Below are 11981 nucleotides of genomic sequence, written 5' to 3' on the forward strand. Positions count from 1 at the left end.
ATGAGCCATTTGCATTATTTGTGTTTGTTGATTCATTGATATTCACCTTTTTTTTTTAGCTGTTACTAACATCAGCAGCACTGATACAACAGTCAGACCAGAGATGAGCTCAACTGGTAATGTAGTCTGAAGTTTGTTCAGTCATGTATTGTGCTGTGATGTTTTGGCTGTAAATGAACAGATCTGTAGATTAAGATTTGAGCTCCTCTGTTAAACTTCTGTGCAAGCGAATATTTCAACCCAGGCTTATTCGAAATACTGTCATAAATAAATTTTTGTGCAACACGGTTATTATGTACCTGCAGGTTTCGCGGCAGTTTCAAAGTGAAATATCCATTGAGTGGCACTAAAACACAGGTTCAGTACAATAATTTTTTTTTAAAGTTATAGGCACATATTGCTGTGTTTTTATTACGTTGCTTTAGGTACGTATTGCAGCGGTTCATTATTCAAATATCCAGTGAGTGTTGCTAAAACTATGGTGTTGGAAATATCCCCTACATCAAACCCAACCTTAAATCTACCCGATGGTATTAACAAATGCAAAACTGATATAAAAATGCATTTGTTGATGCAACCGTGCCATTTGAAGTTCCTTATTCAACATACAGAAATAACAAATATTGCTACTTACTATGCAATCACATTCTAATTGCTGTTAATTGTGTTCATGCCTTGTATACATTTTTCAGAAAATTCCTGTCATTTACACATAAACTGATCACCACTTATAAGCTACTACTAAATATTTTAGAAACTTAATTTTCTGTAAAGTTGCTTTGCAATAATTTGTATCGTAAAAAGCTCTATACAAGTAAACTTGAATGGAATTGAATTGAATGCAGGTGTGAATTGTTTTGCCGAAGCATACATTCACAGGGTTTGTACCGGAGCTCTTCACTACTCAAGTACAACTCCATACTGCGTGAGCAACCGAACAAACCTACTGAATATGAAAACCCGTACATAAATGAAGCTAGATATGTGACGCTAACATTCAAAAGTATCAGTTTTGAAATCTCGCGCAACATGTTCAAGTTGATTTAAATATATGCATAATATTCCTCAAATAATTTGTGTGAAAATTAGGCTTTATTAATTGAAACAGTGGACCTGTAAATCTAACTTTATGTGAAAAGGAATACAAGTTGTTGGAGTTTTACTGCCTCTCGTGTTCATTTCAACTGGAAACAGTAGCGATTCGTATGTATAGGTACGTTTTTTTTTTCAGATTTGCAGAAATGTTAGAGGCACGTATTTCGAATGAGCCTATATTAGGGGCTTTCGCACTGCAGGAACCTTTTCATTGTACCAGAACTAATTGTGGAGCTACCAACATTTTGGCATTTACGCAACGCTGGAACTGGGTGCATCACTTACTAGTACACACTGTCGGTGTGAATGCAACCCTTTAAATGGTACTGGGAAACAGTTCGCGCAAAATCATCCAAGTAGTTTAGTACCGTACATTCAGTTCTGTAATTAAAGCATTGCGAAAGGTCCTATTGCAACATTTTCCTGCTCATATCAGCACGTAATGTAAAAATGGTATTTGCCGCATATTAGAATATAAATCAACATGTTTATGATAATTCTAGTAATTTTTTTTTTTCTGAAAAATGAACAGTTGCTAGTAATGATCATTGTATAAACCAATGTTGGCTATTCTGTTGATTTCAATGTCTTTCCATTAACATCAAAGCTTGTCCAGGGAATATCATGTCTATGAGACCTACTTTCTTCAGCATACTGTGCACATAATTATATATTTACATGAGTTCTTCATATTATTTGTGTCATTGTTTATTGGCATTCATCAGTAATTATTTTTCCAGCTGTTACTAACATCAGCAGCACTACTACAACAGTCACACCAGAGACGAGCTCAGTTGGTAATGTAGTCTGTTATTTCCTCTGTTGAGTGTGTTTTGACTAAATGTTTGTGAATCTGTAGAATTTAACAGATATGTGAGTGTGCTTGCGTCTTTGTAATAAAATAAAAAATAAAAATAAAATAAAGAGTATGAAATGTGCATTATTTATGTGTTTGATTTTTGTCATTGCAGTTATAAATATAACACTGCAGGAAGGATGCACCGTAAGTTGAGTTTCTGAAATGGAAGTTTTAGAGTTGGACTCACAGCTTCTAGCAGTTCTAACAGATTCTATCAATTAAGTCACAAGCGCAATAAGATATACATTGGCAGATATTTGATATGAGAATGTACTTTTCGATCAGATTTGTGCACAAATGGTATTACAAAACATAATTAAAATCACAGAGTCTGCTTTAGTTGCTGTATAAAGATCAATTGTGATTTTAAATTCAGATTTCTGGAGGCTGTTTTCAAAATCTTCTTGAGAAAATAGAGAACATTACAGCTCAAGTCCTGCCTTTTGATGTAAGTCTTAAAACAATATTGACATAGAAGTGCTGTCTTATTCACTCTTTTGATATTCACATGTACAATACTCTATTTTTCTAAACAATGAATTAGACTGTGTCCAGCATTTTGAATGTGATCTTCAATGCTTCAGAGAAGATTTTAGAGTCATCATCATCATCAAACCCAGCTGAACTTGCCTCCTATGGAAACCGTGTGTTAAAAACCAGTGAGAAACTCATTTCTACATTAGTGAAGCCGACGGACACAAGTGTCAATGTCAGTTTTACTCTTGCTGCTATCGGTAAGTGGATACACTTTTATTATTACTGGTGACCAGGGTCACCAGCGTGTGGTGCTTCGAACACTTATAACCAGTGAATAATTTTATGAAGCAATTTTCTCCCACTTACTGTGGTTTGTTGTGACCACAGTTTGTTTTGTGAATATTTGCTGAATCATAAAAAAACAGAAAAGTTCAAACTTCATCAGAAATTAAAACCCAACAAGAGTTGTTTGTTTGTCTTTTGTTTATTTTTATTATATTTTTATTTTTATTAAAAATATATATATTGTAAATAAATGACTATAGCACCTACTGCACTTGTTTTTAGAGGGACAGGTCTTCATGGTTGGACCACAGGTCACTTTAGATAAAATCCCTCGACTCGACACAACAAATTCTTCTGTGGACATCGATCTCATTGGGATCGCCAGGAACAACACTGAAAGTATGTCAAATACACTGCCCATCCAAATAAAGTCACCACCTGGATTTAACTATGCAAATATATAAGATATTCCCATTTGGATAATTACTGCATTAAAAATTATGTTATGTGTCCAAAGCAAGCAAGCAATTTTATTTATATAGCACATTTTTTAAACAACAGACACTTCCCCAAAGTGCTTTACAAAAATAATGACATTAAAATCATAAAATGAAACAAACATACCATATTCAATAGCTAAAAAAAAAAAAAAAAAAAAAAAGTTTTTAAATAAGACTTAAAAGTTATAATCGATGGAGCTGACCTCACATGGAAAGTGAAATAACTATTCCAGAGTTTGGGACCTACCACAGAAAAACCACAAACACCTTTTGATTTTAAATGACACTGAGGAACCTATAAAAAGACATTGATCGGTGAACCTAAGTACTCTAGAAGGAGTGTAAGGAACAATAAGATCACTGATGTACTGGGGGCAAGGCCTGATAGGGCCTTGTAGACAAACAGGAGAATTTTAAAATCAATCCTGAATTTGACTGGAAGCCAATGAAAGGATTGCAGGACAGGAGTGATATGGTCTCTCTTTCTCACCCCATTTAAAAGCCTTGCCACTGCATTCTGCACTAATTGTAATCGGACAAGCAGAGTCTGGGGGAGACCAATATATAAAGAATTACAATAGTCAAGCTTAAATGTGATAAAGGAGTGAACCACAATTTCCAAATCCTTACTGGGTATAAAATGCTTTACTTTAACAACGCCACCAATCTCTTTTGTAAAGTTAAGTGATGAGTCCATGATAACCCCCAAACTCTTTACATGATTCTAAGTCTTTAGGGATAAGGAGCCTAAAAGATCAGGAAAGGCCGGTGAGATGTGAGAGCCTACAATCAAAACCTCAGTTTTACTCTTACTTAATTTTAGAAAGTTGCTAGATAGCCAGAGTTTAATGTTACTGTACATTTAGCTGACGCTTTTATCCAAAGTGACTTACAATTGCTATATATATCAGAGGTCACGTGCCTCTGGAGCAACTAGGGTTTAAGTGTTTTGCTCAGGGACACATACAGTATTGTTCAAAATAATAGCAGTACAATGTGACTAACCAGAATAATCAAGGTTTTTCGTATATTTTTTTATTGCTACGTGGCAAACAAGTTACCAGTAGGTTCAGTAGATTCTCAGAAAACAAATGAGACCCAGCATTCATGATATGCACGCTCTTAAGGCTGTGCAATTGGGCAATTAGTTGAATTAGTTGAAAGGGGTGTGTTCAAAAAAATAGCAGTGTGGCATTCAATCACTGAGGTCATCAATTTTGTGAAGAAACAGGTGTGAATCAGGTGGCCCCTATTTAAGGATGAAGCCAACACTTGTTGAACATGCATTTGAAAGCTGAGGAAAATGGGTCATTCAAGACATTGTTCAGAAGAACAGCGTACTTTGATTAAAAAGTTGATTAGAGAGGGGAAAACCTATAAAGAGGTGCAAAAAATGATAGGCTGTTCAGCTAAAATGATCTCCAATGCCTTAAAATGGAGAGCAAAACCAGAGAGACGTGGAAGAAAATGGAAGACAACCATCAAAATGGATAGAAGAATAACCAGAATGGCAAAGGCTCAGCCAATGATCACCTCCAGGATGATCAAAGACAGTCTGGAGTTACCTGTAAGTACTGTGACAGTTAGAAGACGTCTGTGTGAAGCTAATCTATTTTCAAGAATCCCCCGCAAAGTCCCTCTGTTAAAAAAAAGGCATGTGCAGAAGAGGTTACAATTTGCCAAAGAACACATCAACTGGCCTAAAGAGAAATGGAGGAACATTTTGTGGACTGATGAGAGTAAAATTGTTCTTTTTGGGTCCAAGGGCCACAGGCAGTTTGTGAGACGACCCCCACACTCTGAATTCAAGCCACAGTACACAGTGAAGACAGTGAAGCATGGAGGTGCAAGCATCATGATATGGGCATGTTTCTCCTACTATGGTGTTGGGCCTATTTATCGCATACCAGGGATCATGGATCAGTTTGCATATGTTAAAATACTTGAAGAGGTCATGTTGCCCTATGCTGAAGAGGACATGCCCTTGAAATGGTTGTTTCAACAAGACAATGACCCAAAACACACTAGTAAACGGGCAAAGTCTTGGTTCCAAACCAACAAAATTAATGTTATGGAGTGGCCAGCCCAATCTCCAGACCTTAATCCAATTGAGAACTTGTGGGGTGATATCAAAAATGCTGTTTCTGAAGCAAAACCAAGAAATGTGAATGAATTGTGGAATGTTGTTAAAGAATCATGGAGTGGAATAACAGCTGAGAGGTGCCACAAGTTGGTTGACTCCATGCCACACAGATGTCAAGCAGTTTTAAAAAACTGTGGTCATACAACTAAATATTAGTTTAGTGATTCACAGGATTGCTAAATCCCAGAAAAAAAAAATGTTTGTACAAAATAGTTTTGAGTTTGTACAGTCAAAGGTAGACACTGCTATTTTTTTGAACACACCCCTTTCAACTAATTGCCCAACTGCACAGCCTTAAGAGCGTGCATATCATGAATGCTGGGTCTTGTTTGTTTTCTGACAATCTACTGAACCTACTGGTAACTTGTTTGCCACGTAGCAATAAAAAATATACTAAAAACCTTGATTATTCTGGTTAGTCACATTGTACTGCTATTATTTTGAACAATACTGTAGGTGTCTCACAGTGGATTCGAACCCAGGTCTCTCACACCAATGGCATGTGTCTTATCCACTGTGCCAACACCACCCCATGTACACCAACACTGTAACATTCCTGTGCTTTGTCCAGTAAACAGGTTTTATCTAAGCTCACGGGAAAGTAAAACTGGAGATCCTCTGCATAACAGTGATATGAAATACTATACTTACGAAAAATAGATCTTAGAAGAAGCATGTAAAGAGAAAACAGCAACAGTCCTAAAATCGACCCCTGAGGGACACCACAAACTAGAAGGACCAATGTGGAAGAGAAGTCTCCCAGATTCACAGCAACTATCCTGTCTTTTATGTTATAATCTGTCTATTAAATATGATGCAAACCACTGTAGAGTTTTACCCTGGACACCAACCCAACGCTCCAGACGATTGAGAAGAATTTCATGGTCTATCGTATTGAAGGCAGCACTCAGATCTAACAAAACTAGAACAACATGTGATCCAGAGTCCAACGATAATAATATATCATTAGTAACCTTGAGCAGTGCAATTTCTGTGCTGTGACAGGTCCTAAAGCCCAACTGGAATGTATCTAAAATATCATGATTATTCAGATACAAATATAGCTGTGAATAAACCACTTTCTCTAAAATCTTGGAAATAAGTGGCAACTTAGAAATTGGCCTATAGTTGTTAAAAAGTGTATGATCTAAAATAAGTTTTTTTTTATAAAAAAGGGATGAAGAATTGCATGTTTGAAACTGTTACTACTCCACTCATCAAAGAACTGTTAATTAGAGCTGTTAGGCTAGACCTCACAGTAGAAAAAAACATCTTTAAAAAGATGAGTAGGTAGAACATCCAGTCTGCAGTAACCTCCATTCAATTTAGAGAAAATATCTGCCAGCTGCGCTGATTAAACTGGTTCAAAGTTAGAAAAAATGTTAGACAGCGCAAGATTAATTGAACAGGAATGTAAAGGTACAATTTCACATTTGAGTTTCACATTTGAGTCACATTTTTGAGTAAAAAACAATAAAAGTTCTTCACAAGTCTCTCAAAGAATGAGGTCAGTTGTCTACCTAAATATACTGAATGACTAGGTTATTCCATCAATTAATTTTTTCTTCACTGATGGCATGGGCATATTGCAAGATGACAATGCCATGGTTCATCGGGCTCAAATTGTGAAAGAGTGGTTCAGTGAGAATGCAACATAATTTTCACACATGGATTGGCCACCACATAGTCCAGAGTCAGACTTTTACACCAGTGAGAATCTGTGCTCCATACTGCGTCTGTGCATCTGTGCTTTTTGTAGTAGTCCAACTCTCCCATCATCAATACAAGATCCTGGTGAAAAATTATTGCAACTATGGACAGGCATAAATGTTGTGAAATGCAGAAGCTTATCGAAATGAAGCCACAGCAATGCATGCCATAATCAAAGCTAAAGGTGATGTAATTAAATATTAGAGTGTGCAACTTTTTTTATTTTATTTGGATGAGCAGTGTATTTCTGTGCGATTAAAAAAAAAGAAATGTAAAAAGAGACATTATACCATAACCACTAAACCATATTTACTTTCTTCTCTTTTTTTGAGAGAGTTATTGTTTTTACATAGTATTTCATGCAAATGTCTGTTTCTGTCTCACAGGATCAGCTGCTGTGGCTTTCATGAGCTACAACATGATGGAGAATCTACTGAAGCCAGACTTCTTTAACAAATCCAATGACACGATTAAAACCATGATGTCCACTGTGATCTCAGCTACTCTTCCCAAAACCACCAACACTAAACTAACTAAACCAGTCAACTTCACCCTCAAACACATCAGAGTGAGAGACTGAAATGTGCTTTTGTTTTATCAGAGCACTGATGAACATCTGAAAACATCTAATAATGTGTTCGGATATTTCTTGCATCTTCATTCTTGTTTCTGCAGGAGTTCGATCCCAATGGTTCTCTGTCCTGTGTGTACTGGAATATCAATGAGTGGATTGTAGATGGTTGTTCTGTTTTAAAGTCCAACAGCAGCCACACTGTGTGTTCCTGTGAACATCTGTCCACATTCGCTCTCATCATGCAAACCAGCCGTCAGTCAGAGGTACAGAACATTTCTAGTGAACACTGAAGAACAGCACAGATTTGGATCTCATGTTCTCTCACATGTTTTCTCAGAGCGACTCTCCGCTGGATCTGTTGAATTTGGTGTGTGTGTCCGTGGGGCTGGTGTTCTTCACTTTGGCCCTGTTGACCTTTGCCCTTTGTCAGTGGAGTCCTGGAGTGAATAATGTGGCTCGAATCAACATCTGCATCAGTCTTCTGTTGGCTCACCTTCTGTTTCTGCTCACACAGCAGTTCCTGAGCCTCATACGTCCCCTGCAGGTGAGAATTAATATAGGAGCCCTACAGCTCAGCACAGACTCACTGAGAATCATCATAACCGTCTCTCATGGTCTCCAGGTGTTGTGTGCCGTGATCTCAGGACTTCTGCACTTCCTCTTTCTCTCCGGCTTTGTGTGGATGTTCATTGAAGCTGTGCTGCTCTTCATCTGTGTAAAGAACTTATCACAGATCAGCTCCAGAAAGAGGGAGGTGCTTAGCAGTGGATTCCTGTGTGTGATTGGATATCTGGTTGCTCTGGTTGTGGTGTGTGTATCTGTCGGTCTGGTTCCTGAAGGCTACGGCAGCGAACAGTGAGTTGAGGTTTTCTTGGTAAGCTAAATTGTATTTGAATGAATAAGAATAAGACACTGTCAATTTTAAATATTGACAGTGGTCAATAACTTCATCCATGTTTGTTTATTTATTACTTTACTGTATATTCTATGAAACAGCTGCTGGATTAAAATGGACAAGAGCTTCATCTGGAGTTTTTTGGGCCCTGTTTGTGTCATACTAACAGTAAATACATTTCAAATTTTTCATGACTTTGATTTCTATTAAAAGGGAAACATCAATAAATTGCAATAAATAAAAAAACAGCAATAAATAAAAAAAAGTAATTCTACTTTTTCTGTAGTTGAACATGATTTTCTTCATCAAGATCGTCATCGCTCTGAACTCAACTCTAAAAAACCTCAACGCTGAAGTTTCACAGATGAAACAAACCAAGTAATAAACATTCAGTTTTATTTGCTATATAGAAAACCACATACAGTCAATTTAGACATACAGGTGCTGGTCATATAATTAGAATATCATTAAAAAGTTGTTTTATTACACTAATTCCATTTAAAAAGTGAAACTTGTGAATTATATTCATTCATTACACACAGACTGATATATTTCAAATGTTTATTTCTTTTAATTTTGATGATTATAACTGACAACTAAGGAAAATCCCAAATCAGTATCTCAGAAAATAAGAATATAACTAAAGACCAATACAAAGAAAGGATTTTTAGAAATCTTGGCCAACTGAAAAGTATGAACATGAAAAGTATGAGCATGTACAGCACTCAATACTTAGTTAGGGCTCCTTTTGCCTGAATTCCTGCAGCAATGCGGCGTGGCATGGAGTCGATCAGTCTGTGGCACTGCTCAGGTGTTATGAGAGACCAGGTTGCTCTGATAGTGGCCTTCAGCTCTTCTGCATTCTTGGGTCTGACATATCACATCTTCCTCTTCACAATACCCCATAGATGTTCTAGGTCTGGCGAGATTGCCAGCCAATTAAGAACAGGGATACCATGGTCCTTAAACCAGGTACTGGTAGCTTTGGCATGGTGTGCAGGTGTCAAGTCCTGTTGGAAAATGAAATCTGCATCTCCATAAAGTTGGTCCGCAGCAGGAAGCATGAAGTGCTCTAAAACTTCCTGGTATACGGCTGCATTGACCTTGGACCTCAGAAAACACAGTGGACCAACACCAGCAGATGACATCTCCTCCAGACTCTGGGACCCTGATTTCCAAAGGAAAGACACTTCTGACACTGTCTGTTGTTCAAGAGTAGCTTGACACAAGGAATGTGAAGCTGAAACCCATGTCTTGCATACGTCTGTGTGTAGTGGTTCTTGAAGCACTGACTCCAGCTGCAGTCCACTCTTTTTGAATCTCCCCCACATTTTTGAATGGGTTTTGTTTCACAATCCTCCAGGGTGCGTGTATCCCAATTGCTTGTAAATCTTTTTCTACCACATCTTTTTCTTCCCTTCACCTCTCTATTAATGTGCTTGGACACAGAGCTCTGTGAACAGCTTTTGTGTCTTGGTCGTCAATGGTCGTCTTTTGGACAACTGTTAGGTCAGCAGTCTTCCCCATGATTGTGTAGATTACAGAACTAGACAGAGAGACCAGTTAAAGGCTTTTGCAGGTGTTTTGAGTTAATCAGCTGATTAGAGTGTGGCACCAGGTGCTTTCAATATTGAACCTTTTCACAATATTCTAATTTTCTGAGATATTGAATTTTGGATTTTTCTTAGTTGTCAGTTATAATCATCAAAATTAAAAGAAATAAATATTTGAAATATATCAGTCTGTGTGTAATGAATAAATATAATATACAAGTTTCACTTTTTGAATGGAATTAATGAAATAAATCATCTATTTGGTGACATTCTAATTACATGACAAGCACCTGTATTTACTCTCTTTCTGTCTCTGTTTCTCTGCAGGATCGTGGTGTTTAAAACCCTGGCTCAGTGTGTGGTTCTTGGTTGCCCCTGGATTCTGGGTTTCTTCACTAATGGCAGTAAGGTGCTGGAGATCATCTTCCTGATCTTGAACTCCCAGCAGGGAACCTTCATCTTCCTGATCTACTGTGTCCTCAATAATGAGGTCAGACTACACTCAGTTTTCCACCATGTTCCATCTATCTGTCTCTGTCATTCTATAATTGTAATGTATCTGATTGCACAGTATTAAGACCTTCAAACTCCAGACTTTTAAAACTACTTTAAACTTTCAGGACATACTTAGTCAAGTTAGAGACAGTACATGATAGAAAAGTAAAGCATCAGTACTTACTTCTGAAAATACAAATGTCTTATTTTAATCCTACGTGATATTGCAATGTGATTTTAATTAATAAAAAAATATTTGAGAATAATTACAAAATATTTGTGACGTTTTTAATTCTGATGTTAAAACATTACAATCAGTGTTGTTTCGAGGTTAAACATTCAAAATCACCATAATCTTATTTTAATATGCACCTTATCCTTATAAGAATGAATACACACACAAAATGACCTGAATGTGCACAAGCATGACATCTCACGGCTTGTGAAAGTTGAGGAAGCAATCACATAAAATATGCAGATATAATATGTGATGTACTATTCTTATAAATGCATTACAAAATCAAGCAAAACTGCAAATGAATTTAGATAATTATAGCTCTTTTCCTTACAAACATGCAATTCTGTTACAGTACAATGTTGCCACAAAGCAACATGCAGTTTTTGTAATTTCCTACATATGATACATTTGATCAAATATATGGTAATGTTTTCGAAAATAAAATACTTATTTACTGAACAGTGAAGCTGACTCTGATTTTTTTGTAGTTATAGTTATATGGAAGATAACTCTAACTAATTTTTTTTTTTTTTTTATGAAGTCATGTGACATAAAGGTCTTGAAAGTGGAAACAAAATTGATCCCCGTGGGCCACTTTTTGCATTTACATTGATTAGTATTTGAGTTTTCCTCCCCTGAGATAGCATTTATCAATTAAATGGGTGTCTCATTTTATTAAAACAAAAAAAAACAAAAAAAAAAAAACATATAGGGTTAAAACACAATTTTCTTGAATGTCTCATTCTTACGTGCCTTTCGTTTCATTCTTATCCAGGTCAGACAGCAGTACAGGGAGTTCTTCAGATGTCTTTGCAGTGGTAAACAACACTGAGGACTATAGCATCAGTGGAAAATGAGAGAAGTGCCATTGTTATATAGTAAAACACCACTACAGCAGAATAATTTTTTTTTTTTTTTTTTTGATATGACATGCCTCTTTGTGCTCCTATATATAAATATTAGTGATTAGTCTAACATTATGCCATTAGTCACTAGTTATCTCTATTTTTGTACAAGAGAGTTAGTGTAAGATGGCAGATGGTTTCTTTAATTTGTTTTCTTATTAATATTAATCAGTAAATAACTTATGAATGTTTCCTTTCATTTTAACTGGCGACTTCAAATGAAAATTATTTTCAATAAAATATCAACATCTA

The 11981-nt window shown here is 36.4% G+C and overlaps 1 protein-coding gene across 1 annotated transcript in view; it reads left to right on the forward strand.

The window, feature by feature from the left end:
- Nucleotides 1–11713, forward strand: part of LOC113108920 (adhesion G protein-coupled receptor E3-like) — an 11743-nt gene extending 30 nt beyond the window's left edge. Inside the window, exons 2-16 of the mRNA XM_026272347.1 lie at nucleotides 60–116; nucleotides 1836–1892; nucleotides 2067–2098; nucleotides 2222–2224; nucleotides 2331–2402; nucleotides 2499–2688; nucleotides 2999–3115; nucleotides 7456–7637; nucleotides 7745–7906; nucleotides 7981–8187; nucleotides 8266–8498; nucleotides 8640–8706; nucleotides 8825–8916; nucleotides 10419–10581; nucleotides 11600–11713. Coding sequence (XP_026128132.1) covers nucleotides 60–116; nucleotides 1836–1892; nucleotides 2067–2098; nucleotides 2222–2224; nucleotides 2331–2402; nucleotides 2499–2688; nucleotides 2999–3115; nucleotides 7456–7637; nucleotides 7745–7906; nucleotides 7981–8187; nucleotides 8266–8498; nucleotides 8640–8706; nucleotides 8825–8916; nucleotides 10419–10581; nucleotides 11600–11656 — 1691 coding nt within the window. The 3' untranslated portion in view covers nucleotides 11657–11713. The remainder of the gene's footprint in view (nucleotides 1–59; nucleotides 117–1835; nucleotides 1893–2066; nucleotides 2099–2221; nucleotides 2225–2330; nucleotides 2403–2498; nucleotides 2689–2998; nucleotides 3116–7455; nucleotides 7638–7744; nucleotides 7907–7980; nucleotides 8188–8265; nucleotides 8499–8639; nucleotides 8707–8824; nucleotides 8917–10418; nucleotides 10582–11599) is intronic.
- The last annotated feature ends 268 nt before the right edge of the window (nucleotides 11714–11981 follow it).

The sequence above is a fragment of the Carassius auratus genome, chromosome 1 (genome assembly GCF_003368295.1).
Source record: "Carassius auratus strain Wakin chromosome 1, ASM336829v1, whole genome shotgun sequence".
In the NCBI taxonomy this organism is placed as follows: Eukaryota; Metazoa; Chordata; class Actinopteri; order Cypriniformes; family Cyprinidae; genus Carassius; species Carassius auratus.